Here is a 19457-nt window from a genome sequence, read left to right as displayed (position 1 = left end):
GGAGGGTTTTACACAGACGGACCTACATTCCTTCGCTCAGCCCAGAGCTGGTACTAATGCCAAGGTCAGGTCCAGGTTTGCGCTTGGAATTCCAACATTTCTGGAAATTCTTGTCCACGCCCCCCACCCCACTCCCAGTTCTCATCTCCAGGCCATTTGAGCTTCAGCTCATGTATCCCAACAACAGGGCAAGAGGCAACTTGTTTTTCATGGGTTTGTACACATCTCCACTGAGTGTGGGAAAGGGAGCAAAAAAGAAGAAACCGCTTTTGTTCCGCACCCTCCCCTGGGGGGGAGGGGGATTTGAAAGGGAGGGCGGACCCTTGGATAACCCAAACATTTTGCAGAGAGCCAAAACACAGGAGAGAAATGCCGCCTGCAGGCTCCCTCAGACCCGGGCCTGCCGAGAGCTGCCTCCCGGGGCTGGGTGGGGGGTTGTTTTCTGCAGACGTGGGCCTCCCCGCTCTGCTTCCCTCTCGCCCCCTTTTTCGCCTTCCTGGGCGCTGGAGGCGGCTGTGTCAGACGGCAGGTGTGTCCTGCAGGAGGCAGGTGGAGGCGGAATTTCCCGACTGTTCACCAGCAACCCTCATCCTTAAACGCCAGCAGCCCCTCCCATCTTTGCACGCCACCCTCCCTCCAGGCCCATTTCACATGTGAGGGGGACCGAGGCTCGAGGCTCGGGAGGTGGGAAGACTCGCCCAGGTTTCCGGCTGGGTGGGCACGGCTGGGCGGCTTTCCTCCGCAAGTAGGGATGCCCCGGGGTGCTGCAGGGTGTGGAGGAAGCTGGGAGGCTGGGAGGCCAGGGGCCTGGGAGGGGGACCAAGCCTCTGGATGTAGAGGCTGTGCGGGCTCATGTCTCAGCTCTGCCCCCTACTGGCTGGGGCTGGCAGGGCGCCTGGCTTTCTTATTTGTAATTCGGGGATGTGGCTCGTAACCCACTTCTCCCCATCTTGCGCTGTGCTCTGGGGGCTACTTTTGAACCTAGGGTCTCAGACGGGTGACAGTGGCCTCATTCTGTGTCCTGGTTTGCCCTCTTGTCTGAGGGCGTGGCCGGGCCTCTGAAGCAAAAGGCTGGGCAGGGGGTGGCAGGCAGGCCACGCAGTGCCTTCCAGCCACGGTAGGGGGCTTGGACTTTGAAGAAAGCACGGAGCCCCTGAAGGGCTTACACCTGTAGTGACATGGCGGCTTTGCAGCCTGGCTGCAGTGTGGAGAGGGCTTGCCAGGGTCTGAAGCCTGATGGAGGATCAGGATCCGAGTGCCCTCAGCCAGCATGTACAGTGAGGTCCACGCTCCTTAGCAGGGGATATGTGGCCGCCTGGGACCTACCCTGCAGGCTTCGCTCCTGTCTTCCCCTCCAGGCTCCTGGGGCTCCTTCGTGTTTCCGAAATAAGCATACTCTTTGCATGTCTGCATTTGCACATGCTGTTCCCTGCTGGAAACACCCTTCCCTGACCTGTGAGCTCTCGGTGGAGTCGGGTGTGTGGGTTCCTGCAGATGGTCTGCACCTGCCTTTGTACCCCACCCCACCTTGTCGTTGGGGTCTGAGCGTACACGCTGTAGCCTGGAGCCTGGCACTTAGCTGGGGCTCCAGCGCCAAGCATGCTGGCTGAATGAATGAATAGCATGCTAAACAGAGCTTAGGGAGCTCAGAGGCCATCTGGTCCAAGTTCCCTTGAAGTGACAGGTAAACTGAGGCACAGAGGCACATAGCGGGGGGCGGGGAGAGGCTCTGGGACCCCTGCCCTGTGGCTTCTCTAGCGTTTTCTGGCCACCCTTCCCCCATGCTGTTGTCCCCATCCCTCCGCCAGGACATAAAATGTGGATGCCCTCACTTGTTCTTTAAAAACTAACTTTGAAATATTTTATGCCCCACCCGAATCACATTTGGAAACCATGTCTTTAATCGGGCAGCTGTCGTGGTTGGTTCCAGTTCCTGGGGCGGCTCTGCCTGTCTCTGAGCTGCCGTCTGGGGTTGTGGGGTGAGCTCTGTGTCTCCTCCAAAGGCCTGTGTGTGGCCCCAAAGCTGGTCCCTTGCAGGAGCTGTTGCCTCCACGGAAAACATGCGGAGACCCAGCAAGGCTGGACGTGCAGCTGACAGGGGCCACCCCAGACCGGGAAGGGCCGGTGCATGCTGTCTGGAAATTCACAAAGACCCCGTCCAGGAGGGGCCCCCGGGTCCCCTCGGCCCACTCAGAGGCTTCCTTGCAGGTTGAAGTTTGTGACCGCGATGCTTCATGTGTGACCCTGGGGGTCACCTTTGATGTTGCTGCGGCCTGGATTTGGGGTGTGGCCCCCGTGGGGCTGAAGCTGGGCAGTGGTGATCTGCTGGGGAGAAGGTCCAGCCCCCCACTGCCCACGGGGCTGCGTACCCACGCTTCCAACCTCACATGGTTGGAGGTTTTGCCCTTAAGAAGCCATCGCTGTTACATGACCCGGGAACATGCTTCCCAACTAGTGTGCCTGGGGGTGTGTATTGGTCTGCCAGGGCTGGGTAACAAAGTGCCCCAGAGGGGGTGGTTTAAACAACGGAAATGTCCTGTCTCCTGGTTCTGGAGCCGGAATTCCCAAGTCAGTGTCTGGCTGGGCAGGTGGGGGCCGGCTCCTTCTGTCCCAGCCTCTCGCCGGGGATGGAGTTTGCTGGCAAACTTTGGGGCTCCTCGGCTTGTCGCCACGTCGCCTGTCTCTGCCTTCATCTGCAGGTGGCCTTCTTCCTCTGCGCCTGTGCCCAGATGTCCTGTTTAGAAGATACCAGTCATACTGGATTTGGACCCACCCTAATGACCCAATTTTAACTCGATTGCCTTGGCAGAGGCCGCCCATCTCCAGTTAGGTCACATTCTGTGTACTGGGGTTTAGGCTCTCACGTGAGTTTGGGGGGACACTGTTCAACCCGCCACAGGAGAAAGCCAAAAGCCAGCTCAGACGTTGTTTGCAAATGTGAGGGTTGGGAAGTCTTGGGGTGAACGTCCCCTGAAGACTGAGGGTCTCCAGCAAAGATTCCTTGGGAGGGCCACCCGGGATGAGGCAGGGTTGCAGCCGGCAGCCCCCATTCTTCAGGCCGGCAGCCCGAGGCCTGAGGAGTGGAAGGGCCTGACCAGGACCAGACCTGACACAGCGGGGATTCTAACCTGCTTAGAACTAGCGTGAGGGGCAGCCGGTAACGGGGCCGAGGGAGGGAGGAGCAGGACAGGACCTCAGAGCAGCTTAATTCCAAGACAGACCGTGTGTGAGGCCACTGCTGGGGGTGAGGCTTCAGAGCATAATTGCCTGTTGGGCTCTACATCAGGCTGCCACTTATTACAGCCCATGGGGTGCCAGGCACCATGCTGGGCCTGCCGTGCCGCAGCTCCGGGACCCAGAAGTGCCTGCAGGATGGGTGCCCAGATCTGAGAAGTGTGGAGCTGGGGCTGGGAGGCTGATCAGTGCGTGGGTGGCTGGGTAAGGACTTGAACCTGGGTCTCCGTGATCCCTGAGGCCCCACGGTGCTGCCTTTCGTGGTGTATGAATGTGCTACCCAGTGTCGCTGGCACCGGAGGGGCTGGGCTGGGGCGGTTTGCCAGGACTGTGTGGTTCTCGGGATGTGAGGTGTCCAGAGCCCAAATGTGGACAGTCCCGGGCAGACAGAGACGGTCCCCCGATCTGGGTCAGGGCTTCTGTATCTCCTAGTGTTCGTGGAGAGGCCTGGATCCAGCCTGCGCCTGCCCTGAAAGGTGCCAGCTTCTCTCTAGAAGGTTTCTCCCACGTGGTGGTGAATCCGCTCAGTCTGTGGGCTCCCTGGTCCCCTCACTGGGTCTGAAGGCGACGTCTTGGTGTAGCAGGTGTGGTTTTTCCTCTGCAGCCTGGCTCTCCGGCATGCGGGACCCGCCCCGCTTTCCCCTCCAGCTGTGCGGTGTTGACACTCCAGTCCTGGCTGCAGGCCCAGCTCGGGGCCAGAAGTGAGGCAGAGGCTAGGCGAGGAAGAGGCAAGTGTGCCTCGACAGGAAATGCGGGGTCCCCTGGGCATTCAGTGTCACCCCCAGTTTCCCATCCTGAGCTCAGAACCAGCTAAGAGATAAGACACAAGACAAACATCAGCAATCCAGTGGCGGCTTTATTATTGTCAAGGAGGATTTTCTGGACCAGGAGGATGTGGTTTTAGGTCTGTAGCCAAGAGGAATTGCTCCTCTCTCACCCCTGAACCCCGTCACTGGACAGTCGTGGCCCTGAGCCCTCCTGCACAGTCTGAGCAGCTGGAACAAACCCAGCCTGCAGGCCACAGCCATGAGCAGCAAAGGAAGCACAAGAAAAGAGAGACAAGTGGTCCCACCTCTCAGAAAGAAAAGTCATGCATGGCCTGGGAGGCTGGTCTTGTTGACTGTGGGGTCACACTCCCTGGCTCCTGGCTTGGCACAGCGTCTGTGTGTAGGAAATGTTTGCTGAGCGGAAGCATGGCAGTGGCGTGGGCTTGACTCCTGGGAGCGTTTGTGGGAAGCTGCTGAATTCTTCCACACTCACTGCTCTGTTCCTGCCTTTAGCTCTTCTTCCCTCTAGTGTATGTCCCCCCCACCTGTCCCAAGTTCAGCTCCAAGGCCCCTCCTCCAGGAAGCCTTCCTGGTCCTGCAGATGGCTCTCTGTCCCAGCATGGCTCACTGTGACTTTCAGAATGCTTTCTCTGGGTTGGAGATGGGCAGAGCCGAGGAGTCTGTGACCCAAAGCCTGTCGCTCCAGGACGCCAGCCTCCAGGGAGGACTTCCTGTGTCCATCGCCAGGGCCGCTCCACCTGCGGACTGCGCTGTTGTGCAGGTTCCTGCTCTGGGCTGGGGGGGGGCCCTGTGCTCAGGAGGGCTCCACACTCAGAGGGGCCCACCCCGGGAGGCCCCCCGTTTGGCTTATGCGGCTGTTGCCAGCTTAACTCTCTTAATGATTCTTTAGCAAGAGGCCCTGTGTGTTCATCTTGCAGTTGGCCTCTCTAGCTACACGGCGGGCCTAGGTGGATCCGATGGGGACATGTGGCTGCCTGCATTCCTTTGGTCTTCACTCTGCAAATGAGAGCCGAGCGGAAGTGGGGGTTAGGGACGCTCGGAGGGGGCCGTCTCGCAGGCCAGGCTGTGTCCTGGTGTCCTGGAGGCGCTGGCCTGCAGGGAGGGGTGGGAGACGGAGCTAATGCGATGGCCTCAGGTGTAAGTTGCCCTGCGGGGCCCTGGCCCAGCCCCCGCATCCTTCTGGGGCTCAGCACCCGAGCAGGCCTCGCGAGACTTCGCTCACCCGCCTTTCCCAGGCTTCCCTCCCCGCGGGATTTCGGAGGCAGGGGTAATGAAGTGTCCCCTATAAAGTTTCATGTAAAGTAATCTGCCTAGAGAATGGCCCAAGGGGGGTAGTTGGCCGCTGCCGTGGGCAGTGATTACCATGAGCGGATGTGATGTCTTCAGTTGTGAACTGCGGAGGCCAAGCCGGAGGAAGACGCAGGTACCCTGGCGGTGGAGGCGTCTGCGGCCTCGGGCGCCAGCCTGGCGGGGAGGGCCCGTGGGGCGCTGGGAACTGAGTGCCGCGGGGTGGGTCCTGCAGACCCTGCGCGGAAGCGAGGGTGGGGCTGGGAACCGCCGCATGTTTGGCCGCCATCCTCTGCTGAGGTTCTTCCCGTCACATGACTCTGCTGTTGGGACAAAGGGACATAGAGGCTGAGAAAGCCACGGGTCTCGCCTGGGATTGCCCGGCTAACAGGATCATGCCAGGCGTGAGCCTGACCTGACTGTGCCATTTGCAGATGTGCCCAGGCACCTGCAGGGACTGCAGTGCGAGCTCCAGAGGGGTTCAGACGGTCCGGGCGTCCGAAGTGGGGTGTGGGTGTGCGATCCTGGACCAGGCATCTGGCACTTCACAACCAGAGGGCCTCTGTTTGGCTGCTGGCACGTCCACTCGCTCAGCTGAGTAACATGAGGTGAGGCCTGTGACGTGTCTGAGCCTCACCCTTGGCACACATGGGGCAGACAGAGCGGCCCTGATACCCGGGACAGGGCGGGTGTGACGCGGCGTGACTGCACAGCCCTGCGCCTGGCATGGGAAGGGTGCTCACGAGGCGTCTGCGGGAGCACTTGACCCACGTAAGTGACAGGCAGCCCAGCCAGAGCTTGAGGGCTGCCAAGCCCGGTGTGGCCATTTCTACCTGTTTCCCAGCTGCCTGCCTCAGTGTCCCCATCTGGAAGACAGGGCTAATCATCCCAGTACCTGCCACAGTATTCAAAACGAAAGCCCTTCTCCTCTTACAGAACACCTGGCCTTGTTACACCTGTGTCCCCAAGGGGTCTCGTTAGGTGTCTAGGTCCAGCTGGGAAGCGGCAGTGCCAGGAACCTCCTAGTGCCCGCGGGTGAAACACACTGGGAGGATTTAGTGAGGAGATTCAGGATTTGGCCGCCAGATGTTCAGCTCCCCAGGCCTGCAGGTGAAGACGGCCGTGATGGGTTGGGGTGGTGCGGTCTGGACACTGGGTCCTGACCCCCTGCCCTGCGCTGTCCATCATGCAGAGACAGCTGGCCCCATGCAGTCCCTCGGTGCTGATCAACTGTCGGACACGGGTGGGGCCTGGGGCGTGAGGACTCAGTGAGCTCCTTGCAGAGTCCCCAGTCGTCAGGCCCTTGGAGTAGAGGCTGAGCGTCCTCAGGGGACACTGGGCCCCAGGAGGCTGGGCCTCGCTTATCCCATGGAACCTTCTAGAAAGGGAAGAAAACCAGGCCGCTTGCCCTGCACCCCCGGCTTTTACTGTGCTGCTGGCTGGGAGGAAGAGGTTGGACAGGGGCAGGGCAGGGTGCCGTTCTGTACAGCTGGTCCAGCCTAGGCCGCTGGGGGCCAGAACAGCTCTAGTGGATGTGCCGAGGGCACCCCCTCCCTCGGGGCTGTGGGCGGCGAGGAAGGGGAGGGTGACTGAGACAGGTGCCCCGACTGTCCTTGCACCAGGAGAAGACGGAGCAGTTTAGTGGCCCTGCCACCTGCCGGCAAAGGAGTAACATGAAATGAGGGGCAGAAATGTGCCCTTGATCCGCGAGCTCTTTCCAGATGGCGCAGGAGGTAGGGGGGCACCGTGCCAGGTGAAGTTGGCAGGATGGGCTCCGGTTTAGAAACGATGCCCGCATTGCAAAGCTGATTAAAGCCCCTTCCACTTAGGCCTGGCCCCACTTCCTGACTCAGCCTTTAGCCTCACAAGCAGCAAGTCAGGACGCTTCCCATGGAGTCCCGCTGAACTGGGGTTCCTGGGGTTGGAAGCTTTGGGCTCTGCCTTCTAGCTGGGGGGGCATCCAGAGCCCCCAACATGCCAACACTGTGGGAGGGGGCGGGAGGGTGGTCCTTCTTGAGGCCCCTCCCAGCTGCTCTGGGCTCCTGGGGGACCTGGGGCCTCTTCTGCCCCCCTTTGTGTCCCTGGCTGGGTGGGGTGGGGGGCATTCGCTGTGAATTTCCTCCAGGAATTTGAGTAGGTGGGGATTTTTGTCTTGTGATAAAAACGTCACCCCGACCGTGCTGGGGCCTGGTTTTTAGAGGAGAGCTTGGGGGCTGGAGAAGCACGTTCCAGAGAGCAGAGATGGCTGGTATTCATTTCTGCTTGGTGCCTGTTCTGAATCCCTAACACCTCTGAGGATGTGGCCCAGGAAAGGCTGAATGGTGCCGTGTTGACAGGAGCTCTGTCAGTAGCCCCAGCAATTTATCAGGGATGGGTGGTGACTCGGGGGTCCCCTGACTGCCCCTGCGGTGCTCTCTGTCCAGGATGATTTGATGGAAATCTCTGACTCCACGCTCCAGCAAAGCCCCTGGCTGGCCGTGTGACCTCAGGCAAGTCCCGAGACCTCGTCGAGTCAGGTTCCCATCTTGGAGATGAAATGGCCGTGAAAACCTCTGGCGATGTCTCTTTCTTGCTTAAAACCTTCATGTGATGGCCTGTGGCTCTTGGGGTGAACCTCAGCACACCGGCAAAGCCGCAAGACTCAGCCTCCTCCCCACCCCGTGCTTCAGATTCTGGAGTGTCAGCAGGTGCCCCAATTGTCTGGTCTCTGGGATTTTATTGCAGCTCATTCCTCTGCCTGGAACACTTTCTTCCTTCTTTGTTCGTCTTCCTCCTGCCATCTTTTCTCTGGCCAATGCCTTCTCTTTTTTTAAGGTCTGCCTAGCTAACCTTTTTATTATTTCTATTAGATTTTCTCCAAGAGCCACCTTTTGGTTTCAGAGATGTCTTTCTGTTGCTCTTCTCTCGTCTATTTCACTCACTTCCACCCCGATCTTTATTATTTCCCTCCTCCTACGTACTTTGTGTTTGGTCTTCTTTTTCTCGCTTCCTGTGGAGGAGCTGCGATGGTTGGTTTTAGACTTTTCTTCCTTTCTGATACAAGCATTTAAAGCTAGATGCTTCAAATTCTAAGATTTAAATTTAAAGCTGAATTTTCCTCCTCACACTGCTTTAGCTGCATCCCACCCACTGGGATGTTTGGTGTTTCCTTTTCCTTCAGTCCGAGATCTTTTCTGATTTCTCCTGTGATTTCTTCTTGGATCCGTAGGTTATTTAGAGAGGTGGTGTTTATTCTCCAATATTGAGGGTTTCCTAACGTTCTTTCTCCCGTGCTCTCTTAGGTCCGTTGTGGTCAGAGAACATGTTTGATGTGATTGCAATGCTTTTATACTTATTGAGGCTTGTTTTACAACCCAGCATGCAGAGAATGGGTTTGCTGCTGCGGTTGAGAGACATTCTATAAATGCCAGTTAGGTCCAGTTGGCCCCTGGTGTCCACCAGGTCTTCTGTATCCGTAGGCATCGTCTGTCTCGTTCTCAGTGTTACTGAAAGTGGAGTGTTGAAACCTCGAGCCGGGACTGTTGAATTTCCTCTTTCCCTTTCCAGTTCCGCCAGTTTGGCTTTCTGTACCCTGGGGCTGTGCTGTTAGGCACATGCACATTTGTCCTTGTTATTCTTCCTGAAGGATGGACCCTGCGTCTCCTTCGGCCTCACATAAATGACCCTTTTCCAGGGAAGTCTTCCTGGATCTTGAGGGCACCAGCTCTGCTGCCGTGAGTTCCTGTGACGGCTTGTATTTTCCCGTCATAGCAGTCGTCAGACTAACCGTACCTCCTGAAAATCCACACGGGCAGGGAGCATGTCAAGCCCCCTCGGCTCTGCGTGCCCAGCACCTAATGTAGAGCCTGTGTGTAGTCGCAGGTACTTGGTAAATATTTGCTGATGGGCTGGATAAGATCATGCCTAGGAGGGATATTTTATTAATATTGGTTATTATCATTCTTGTCATGTAGCGTCGTCTTCACCGATAAACACGTGAACAATTAGTGCTTGAGGACAGCCATGGCCCAGCCCTGCGCCCTGGACATATATGCTTCCTGAATAGAATTGAGTGAGTTAGGATAAGGTTTAGCCTGAGGGAAGCTGTCAGGGCAGCGCCTCTGGGTGTCCTGTGCTTGGGGCCACTCAGGGTCCCCTGTCTGCGGTGGGGCACCTGCCTCCGCCTCCCCCACTTTCTCTTTGGCTCTGGTTTGTCCTTGGCTGGTCTGTCGATGTTGTTCAGCTGTCTCTTTAAATGCGGTCTCCTTGGCCACCCTGGATCCACTTAAAGTGGACTTCCCACGTGCCACGCCTGGTGCCAGCTGTTGAGCATGTGACGGCGAAGAAGAATAAAAAGTACCTACTAGGTGCCAGGCGCTCTGCTGGACCTTCTGTGCACCTGTTTCCACCTTATGATGATCCAGTGAGGTAGGGATTCCTGCAGCCCTTTGCGAAGAACTCAAGGCCCGGGGAGGTTCAGCACTCTGCCCAAGGTCACACAGCACATATGTGCTGAGCTGGAAACGCGCCCCAGCGGTTCTAAATCCCATGCTTATTTCCCCTCTCCCCTTCGCCCCCTGAGAGGTGAGGAAGGCCACTCTGATTCTGTGGGAATGTGTGGGTACTTTCCTTCTGGGTCAAATTGCCATGTGTTTAAACCACAGCATCTAAATGGAAGTGAAAAATTACATAGTAACTACATTTTAAGGCAAATTAACCTTGATAAGATCTTTAATGTCGTGTATTAGACTATTTTCGTTAGTAAGGCATTAAAACTGTCAAAACCGATATGATCGCACAATTAATGAGATTACACAGGATGTAAATTTCCATTCATTATCACAGTGTCTGTGCTAATAGACTCGCGGTTGACACCCAGAAACCATGCTCGTTCAAAGGGACAACATCCTGTGAATGGCGTGAAATGAGCAGGCAGAGGCGGCCGGTTTTGAGGACCTGGAGTGGGGTGGTTCCTGCCGCTGTCTCACGAGGCCCTAAGACTCGCCTTCTCGGAGGAGTTCGTCGGGGGAGTCCCGCGAGCACGGCCAAGGGGCCGACGCGCGATGAGCCCACCTCCCCGGCTTGCCCTTTCGGGATTCCTGGGGCCATCACCTTCAGGCCGCTCGCTCTGCCACCGCCGCTGGCGCTCTCGCTGAATTATGAAATCGGAGTTCATTCGGAGAAAGCAAAGGGCGTGAGGGAGTTCTGTGCACTGGAGGAACAATACAAATAACTCGCACGCCTTGCGCCACAACAGGCCGTCGGGCAGGGGAATCTGAGGATGATGGTGGCGTGTGCGTGTCTTCAGACCGCCCGACAGAGCCGGGCTCCTGGATGAAGCCCCACTTTTCAGATGATGGAGCTGTTTCCGGAGGCTGCGTAACTGGACCCGGTCACAGGGCGGGTTGGGATCTGATTTGAATCTCTTGGTTTATTTTAAATTTTTTATTAGAGTTGATTTACAGTGTTGCGTCCATTTCTGCCGCACAGCAAAGTGACCTGGTCACGCACATATACACATTCCCTTTCTCGTATCGTCTTCCGTCATGTTCTATCCCAAGAGGTGGGATAGAGTTCCCTGGGCTGCACAGCAGGACCTCGTTGCTTAGCCTTCTAAATGGAATAGTTCGCATCTACTGACCCCAAACTCCCCGTCCATGCCACTCCCTCCCTGCCCCCTTGGCATGCACGAGTCCGTTCTCCGTGTGTGTGAGTCTGTTTCTGTTCTGTCGATAGGTTCATTTGCGCCATATTTTAGTGAATCCCTTGTTGTTGGTTTTTTTTGTCTTTTTGCCATTTCTTGGGCCGCTCCCGCGGCATATGGAGATTCCCAGGCTGGGGGTTGAATCGGAGCTGTAGCCACCGGCCTATGCCAGAGCCACAGCAACGCGGGATCCGAACTGCGTCTGCAACCTACTCCACAGCTCACAGCAACGCCAGATCCTTAACCCACTGAGCAAGGCCAGGGATCGAACCCGCAACCTCATGGTTTCTAGTTGGATTCGTTAACCACTGAGCCACGACGGGAACTCCAGTGAGTCCCTTGTTTTTAACCGTCATCTTGTCCTGCCTTTTCGCTGTTGGAAAGCGAGGTGTTATTGAAGGGTGGGTTTCTGTGGCAGGACTCGCAGTTGGGATGTGATGCTGGCATCCTCCTGGGTTGTGATGCAGAGATACACACACCTGTCCATACGTGTAATTCATCAACCCCTACAAGGAGCAACGCAACCTCAACCAATCACTGAGCCAGCGCTCAGAACACCTTAGATGCTTGAACCTGACAGCAAGCTCTGGAGAGAGAGCTGTTTACACGGGGAAGCAGAGGGCTGGGGGTGGCCCAGCTGAGCCGAGGTGCTGAGATCTGAGCCCAGTCCGTCTCCCTCCAACACTCCTGCTCTTTCTTCCTGTGCCCAGGGGGAGCCAGGGGCCACTCTGCCTCGGTGCCAGGTCATCCTGGTGGGTGTCCCAGTGTTCTCTTTTATACGCTTTTGAGTGGGGACCTTTGCAGACCCACGGCACGTCCTTGACCTCCCCCACATGCATTTCATCAGCACTGTGTCATTGTCTCGGTGCCCTGGCAGCTGAAATAGCCGGCAGATTTTTAGAAAGGAGCCGGGAGCAGGTGAACCAAAGCTAGTACCTAGTGTGAGCAAAAATGCAACAGAAGGGGTGTTTTTTTCCAGAGTGTGTTTCTCAGCAGTGTGGTGAGTGGATGCAGCTTCTTTTGTTTTAAGAAGAGCACTCAAGGAGTTCCCTTTGTGGTGCAGCAGAAACGAATCTGACTGGTATCCGTGAGGATGAGGGTTCGATCCCTGGCCTTGCTCAGTGGGTTAAGGATCTGGTGTTGCCGTGAGCTGTGGTGTAGGTTGCAGACGAGGCTCGGATCCCACGTTGCTGCAGCTGTGGTGTAGGCTGGCAGCCCCTCTTGAAGTGGGTCTCACTGTGGACTGTACCCGACTGGACCCCTAACCTGGGACCTTCCATATGCCGTGGGTGCAGACCTGAAAAGCAAAAAAAGAGCAAATAAAAAAAAAGAAGAGCTGCAAACTCTTGACTGGAGAATCCCACTGTGGGAATTTTGTGGATCCTTCACAACCGGGAAAGCACTGCCTGGGAAGATGGTCACATCCGTCTTTTTATGGCATCTACAACCAGGAAACTCCTCCGATGCCCCGACCCTGGGGCTGATGTTAAGAAAGTCAGTTGACTTCTCGTTGTGTTCTCTGTCCAGTAAGTTAAAATGATCCTGTTGAAGCCTGTTGAATGGGGAAAACAGGGCGCCTCCCTGAGTGGGTTGGTAGCGTGTCAGGTGCTGGGCTTAGGAATTTTGGCCCCTGATGTGGGGTCGCCAGCCTGCATCCCTGCCAGGCGGTAGACTCCTGAGGGGTTATCTGGCTGCGCCTCGGTGCCAGGCGGCCAGCTCAGTGCCTGGCCAGGTCCACCCGCAGGGCTGGGCTGTAGAGATTTTCACCAAGGCCACGTGCAAGCTTCCCTCCCATCTTACGAATCAAATGCCATTGTCCACAATTGCTTTTTTAATTGGCTCTGAAGAATTCACTGCTCTTAACTGCTCCTGGGCTCGCTCATCTCCCTGAGGGAGTGGGGCTCACTGGACCGTACCCCACGGTCGGCTGCCTCCATCCGCGTTTGCTCTGCACAGCTTCCCTGTGCTCCTCTGAACCCAGGGCCCCACGTGGGCACATCTTCCCTCGCTGTTTTGGCCGTGGCGGCGGCGGGGGTGGGGGTGATGGCTGGGGCCGGGCCGGGCGGGTCCCGGGAGTGGGGGCGGTGCTCCGCCGGCCTCCGGTCCTGTGAGGGCATCCAGGGCCGAGGTGTGCAAATCGAGGTGCCCACAGCCTCATGTGCTCACATTATACGTTGCCCCCCTTGGACCACGCTTCCAGCAAGGGCGCAGGGGGTGGTGCATGACTGAGTCTGCCCCCACCCACCCTTAGCCTTCTGGGCCCCTCGCCCTTTGGCTGGTGGGCACCCCAAGCGCTCTGTGGCCCGGTTACCTGGCACCCACAGTAACCGTGAGCCTGGAGTGGTGCATGTGCTCTTTCCTGACAGCTTCATAAGACAGCACAACAGCAGAAGTTCCCACTGTGGTGCAGTGGGTTAAGAGCCTGACCGCAGGGAGTTCCTGCTGTGGCTCAGCGGGTTGCAAACCTGACTAGTATCCATGAAGACACAGGTTTGATCCCTGGCCTCACAAGGTGGGTGAAGGATCCAGCGCTGCGGTGAGCTGTGCTGTAGATCGCAGACGTGGCTCGGGTCCCGTGGCTGTGGCTGTGGCGTAGGCTGGCAGCAGCAGTTCCAATATGACCCCTAGCCTGGAACCTCCATATGCTGTGCGTGAGGGGCTAAAAAGCAAAAAAAAAAAAAAAAAAAAAAAAAAAAATCCATCCCTGCCCAGTGAGGTAAAGTATCTGGCGTGGCCACAGCTGTGATGCAAGTCACATGGATACAGCTTCTGGCCCAGGAACGTCCTTGTGCCGAAGGTGTGGCCATAAAAAACAAAGACAAAGAAACCCCAGCGGCCTGCTCCGGGTGTCACCTGGCCGTCAGCCTGGGGTCCTGGGTTATGACCTAGTCAAGTGTGTCAGCTGCAGAGCGACGGCGCCCTCCTCCCCTCCCCTGCTTTCCTTCCATCTCTGTTCTGCCTCCACCCTGTTCTTTTGCTTCCCTTCATTCCTTCCCCGTCTCTCCCTCTCTGAGACGCACAGAGGCCCCCGTCTGGCCTTCCTTCCTCACACCTGTCCCCTCTCCCACCCTCACCCCCATCCTGCATGCACATCCTCTCGTCACCTGTCTGCCCAGCATCTCCAGAGCTTGCTCTGTGCCAGCTGCTGGGGATACGGTGACGGACAGGCCAGCTGGAGTCGGTCTCTCCTTTTTCTTGGCTCCCCGAACCCGTCTGTGTATCCACATCTCACCATCCTAATCATTTTTTTTTTTTTTTTTGGTTTTTGGTGGAAATTCCCTGGCCAGGGATCGAACCCGTGCCATAGCAGTGACAGTGCCAGGTCCTTAGCCCACTGAGCCACCAGGAAGCACCGTAATCACTTTCAAATTGTGAGATATTTTGCGCAGCTCTGCCTCCCTCCCAGACTTTGAAGGCTTCCAGAGCGTGGGTGGGGTCTCCTGTACGTCCTCATGGCCAGCCCGGAGCACCGAGGAACCACGCTTCTGTGGAGGCTGGTGTGCAGATGCCTGTGCTCGGGATCTGGAGGGCCTGGGGGCGGGACGCGCCAGGGACTGGCCCTGCTGACAGCCCTTCACGGGCAGGCTTGGCCCACACCCCTCCGGCTCTGTCCCCTTCGGGAAGCTCCAGCTTTGAACGCCCAGGGCTCTGCTTTCCGGGTGAAAACGTAGTCTTGCAGCAGCTCTGTGCCTTACAAGTGGGGCCAGAGTCCCTTTGGCCGCTGTGCACCTGCAGAGGGCTGGGCAGCAACGAGGGGACAGCCCAGCCACCTGGGGTGAGGGAGGCAGCTGGGGGCGGGGGTACACACATGCACCTCTTGACTGGGAGGCAGGTCTTGAACACACCCACCCACGATAAATCGAGACCCGATTTCTATTCGTGTGACCTCTGCAGGGGCATCCGAGGACATTTTACAAACCAGAGCAGGGAGGAATCAGGCACCAATTAATTAAGAACGAGTTGTAGGTGTGATTGGGTCCCTTTGCTGTACAGCAGAAATTGACACAACATCGTAAATCAGCTATACTTTAATTAAAAAAAAAATCGTGCCTGGAGTCCTGTTGTGGCTCAGCAGTAACAAACCCAACTTATATTGGTGACAACGCAGTTCGATCCCTGGCCTCGATCAGTGGGTGAAGGATCTGGCATGGCCGTGAGCTGTGGTGTAGGTCACAGACGTGGCTTGGATCCTGCGTTGCTGTGGCTGTGGTGTAGGCCGGCAGCTGCAGTTCTGATTCGACCCCTAGCCTGGGAACCTCCATATGCTGCAGGTTTGGCCCTAAAAAGACAAAAAGAGCAACAACAACAAAAAATCGTGCCTAACATGGGTGAAAGGGCCAGCGAGGAGGGAGCCAGGGAGAGAAGGGCCCCGTGGAGTCGGGGATCAGGAGCTGAGGACCTGGGGGCGGGGCCCCCCAGCTCAGTGTGGAAAGTCTGAATGCAGAAGTAGGTGAAAACCAGATTCGACCTGGTTAATGGGCCGAACCATTGACGGCCTTTTTCCACGGGGTGGGGTTTATCTGTGCCGATGTGTGGTGCCTCTGTGTGCAGTACGCTCTGGCTTTTTATCAATGTTTTGTTTATGCCAATCTCATCTTTGTTTCCAAACAATATCAAGTGATAGAAAACACCATCATACAGAAAAGCACACGGAAAAAAAACAAAAAACCCTACATTTTTCTGATAACACTCAATCTGTTCTGTTTATCCGTCCAGCTCCTGATGTGTTACTGGCTTGCGCGATTCCAGAATGGTGGGAGGGACCATGGGCTTATTTGGGGGGACCCAGAGCTGAACCCAAGAGCCACACTAAGGAGAGGCCCCTCCTCCCTCTACCTCCCCACGAACCCCTTCGTGCCCCTCTGGTTTTATGGTGTCCCCGGGGCTTCCCCAGGCCTCAGGATGCATCCCTCTGGTTTAGGACAGTCTTAGGTCATTTTGGACATATAACTTGGCTATGACATCTGTCTCAGCCGAGGAGGCTTGCTGCTGTAACAGAAATGCCCCCTAAAGTTCACAGCTGTGCACGCTACGTGCTCACTCTTTCTGTTCCTGTAACAACCAAACTGGGTCGTCCTGGGGGGCTGGGTCTCCTGCAGGTGGTGATGAGGGGATGCAGGGGCCCTCACCTTTGGTTCTGCGTGTCCTCCTGCCGGGAGTCCTCCGTTTCCCCTGCGTGGGTGGGAAAGAGGCGCTCACAGGGCGGTGGGGGGGTCGTGGCAAAGGAGTGAGGGGCCAGCGGAGGCAGCTCACTCCTTTGGAACCCAGGTTTGCCCTCCTGGCGCTGAGAGCTTCTGGCTAAAGTTTGGGAATATGACTCTTGACTTGAGGAGGGGAGGACTGCCTCTTTCTGCCCCACCTCCGGCCTTTCCGCCCGCTGGGCTGCCTGAGCTCGTGGCTGCCTCAGGGCCTCTGCATGGATGCCCTCTGCTTGGAAGCGTCTCTGCGTGTCTGGCTTCTTCCTGCAGGGCTCCACTGTCGCTTCCTCAGAGCGTTTCTCATCAGACAGCCCACAGTGGGGCTGTCCCTGGCCCTGGGGCCACTCACCCCTGCAGGGCTCTCCCTCCTCCGTCGTCCCCTCCCCCGCCAATCACCAAGCACCACCTGGCATAGTAGTGCTTATTTTGTGGGTCTGTTTTCTGTCTTGGCCCGTCTTCGTCTGCTCAGGCTGCTGTAACAGAACACCCCAGACGGGGCGCCTTAAGCAAGGGATGCTTACTTCTCGCAGGTCTGGAGGCTGGAAGCCTGGGTCAAGGGGTCGGCAGATCGGGCTCTGGGTTTGGACCCTCTTCCCAGCTTAGCAGCTGCGGTCCCTCTGGGAGCTCCCAGCGCCCTTCCCCATCACACGGAGGGCTCCCTCTTCTTCTGAGCACACTGACCTCAGCACGAGGGCCCCACCCGTATAACCTCCTCTAAACCGAATCCCTCCCAAAGGCTCCACCTCCTAACACACCCCACGGCAGGAGGTGGGGGTTAGGGCTTCAGCAGGTGCATTCTAGGGGCACAGCGACACTCAGTCCCTAGCGGCCCCCTCTGCACATGCAGTGTAAACATGAGGGGAGGAACCAGTTTGTCCTGCTCAGGGCTATGCCTGCAGGGGCAAGAGTAGCCCCTGGCACTCGCAGCCCCCAGGAGTGTTTGTTGAAGGAGCCAGTGCATCAGTGAGTGGATGAGCCCAGGGTTTTTTTCTTTCTTTTTCTTAGGGTCACACAGGCTTCACATGGACGTTCCCAGGCTAGGGGTCGAATTGGAGCTACAGCTCTCGGCCTCCGCCACGGCCACAGCCACAGCCACTCAGGAGCTAAGCAGCATCTGCAAGCTACATCACAGCTCACGGCAACGCCGGATCCTTAACCCATGGAGCGAGGCCGGGATTCGAACCCACGTCCTCATGGAGACTCATTGGGTTCATTCCCGCTGAGCCACAACGGGAGCTCCTGATCCCAGGATTTCTGAAAACACCTCCTGATCGGGCCCAGGTTCCTCAGGAAGGTGACCGGTCAGCCCCCTGCCCTGCGCCAACACGAGTTAGACCCTTTACAACAGTCATCTCATCCAGCATCTCGTGCCGTCTTCCCAGTGAGCTGGGGAGAAGGCCTTCTGAGCCCCCTGTGGAGGCGGGGAGATGGGGGAGGGCGGGAGCTCCCCAGCCCCGCCCCCTCCCTTTGGCCGAGGCCGCTCGGTGACCCTGGGCACCTCTGTTCCCTTCACTTGGACGTTTCCAGCCCTGCGTCTCTGGCCACCTGCCCCTGGGATCTGGAAAGGCTCCCGCTCCAGTCTGCCTCCGGGACTCAGCCTTTGCCCTTGGATTCTAAAATGCCGAATTCACACGTGTAGAACATGAGTATCTCGGCCTGACTGTTGGTTTCTAATCCCGGCTCTGAACATCGGGACTGTTTAATGAGAGAAGAGAGCAGAGAACAGACTCGGGTGTCCCCAAGGTTTGTCTAGAGCCTCGGCCGAGGGCGACGTGTGCTCGAGGTCCCTGAGGTGGTGATGGGCGGCCTGGCTCTTGCCGGTCCCAGCAGGACAAAATTAGGTAATGAGCTGCATTGAAGGAGGTGCTAATTGGACACTCGAAATGTTACTAATTGCTCATCGGCAGCATTGCTAATTGAGTGATAATTTTGTTCTTTCAAGGTGATTTAACTGCTCAGAGGCAGGGTTTTTAAGAAGATTACATGAGATAATAGGAGCTCAGTGGGGGGAAAATAGAGAAATGAAACTCCTTTCTTGGTTTGGAAGGAGAGGTTTCATTTCGGCATGATGCCTGCGTCCTGTCCCTCAGCTCCAGGCTGGCTGCCGTGGGGGGCACGGGGTGGGGGGTGGGGGGGATTCCAGGGCCCTCCCCTCCCCTCTACTTTTGGATGTGGGGGTGGGGCATCACGGACCGTGTCCTCTGCCAGCGGTGGCTTCAGATGACCACCGAGGGAGGAATGCAGTTCTGCCGGTTAGGGACATGGCAGCAGGGCAGGCTTCTGCTGGCTTGCACGCAAGCTGCCTACGGAAATACCTGCATTCCTCCGTTCCCAAGAAGGCAGGGAGCAGGCTCGGGTTTGCAGAGCAGGTCCCAGAAGAAACTCTACACCCGGGCTCGCTGGCGTGGCATCTCTTGTCTAAGGAAGGGGCCCGGAGAAGCAGTTTTCTTAACATCAGCGCAGTGGCCGATCTGCGGGCTGTGCACAGCGACGTCGTGGGGCTGGCCCTTGTGACGCTTGGTTTGCATGGTCTCTGACCTTTGCCAGAGCCCCTGGGCTGATGTTATATTTCCATTAACCCCATTTTATTTGTTTAATTTTTTTGTCTTTTTAGGGCCGCACCCATGGCATATGGGAAGTTCCCAGGCTAGGGATCGAACCGGAGCTGCCGCTACCGGCCTGCGTCACAGCCACAGCAACACCGGATCCTTAACCCACGGAGCGAGGCCAGGGATTGACCCCGCAGCCTCACGGATACGAGTTGGGTTCTTAACCCACAGAGCCACAGCGGGAACTCCTCCATGAGCCCCGTTTTACAGATGACAAACACTGAGGCTCAGAGCGGACCTTGCCCAAGGTCATGATCCGGAGAGGCCGGCGGTGTGGTCAGTGTGAGCTTTATTCTCATGACTTCCATTTCACAGACAAGGAGGCTGAGGCCCAGAGAGGTCACACTCCTGAGGCCTTTCTGCTGCTGTGGTCACGGTTGCCATGTCACAGGGGAGGACACTGAGGCGTGGGCAGCAAGGAATTGGCCAGGCCCCCCCGTCGTGGGCTCCCGAAGCCGTGTTCTTTCCTCTCTACGAGGTTGCCTGCTAATGTCATTTTGAGCTACTTGCCTTTCAGCCTTAAGCCTTTACACCAGTGGGGGGCGGGGGGGGAGTCCCATCCTCTGAGAAGCACCCAGATGTGTGGAGGGACAGATGAAGGTCTCGGTCCGGCCATCTGCTGAGTGGCGGGGTCAGTTTGAAAACCGTGAGCTTCATT

General features: G+C 57.1%; 1 protein-coding gene across 8 annotated transcripts in view; it reads left to right on the top strand.

The window, feature by feature from the left end:
- SORCS2 (sortilin related VPS10 domain containing receptor 2) overlaps positions 1 to 19457 on the top strand; it is a 507916-nt gene that overhangs the window by 126590 nt on the left and 361869 nt on the right. The window contains exon 1 of one of the 8 annotated variants that reach the window (XM_021100961.1): positions 5164 to 5445. The exons of 6 other annotated variants lie outside the window; for them this stretch is intronic. In XM_021100961.1, the coding sequence (XP_020956620.1) occupies positions 5386 to 5445 (60 nt within the window). In that variant the 5' untranslated portion in view covers positions 5164 to 5385. Of the gene's footprint in view, positions 1 to 5163; positions 5446 to 19457 lie in introns of those variants that run through there. One more of the 8 variants, XM_021100964.1, reaches the window with a different exon arrangement.

The sequence above is a fragment of the Sus scrofa genome, chromosome 8, assembly GCF_000003025.6.
Source record: "Sus scrofa isolate TJ Tabasco breed Duroc chromosome 8, Sscrofa11.1, whole genome shotgun sequence".
In the NCBI taxonomy this organism is placed as follows: domain Eukaryota; kingdom Metazoa; phylum Chordata; class Mammalia; order Artiodactyla; family Suidae; genus Sus; species Sus scrofa.
This window is presented reverse-complemented; position numbering and strand designations above follow the sequence as displayed.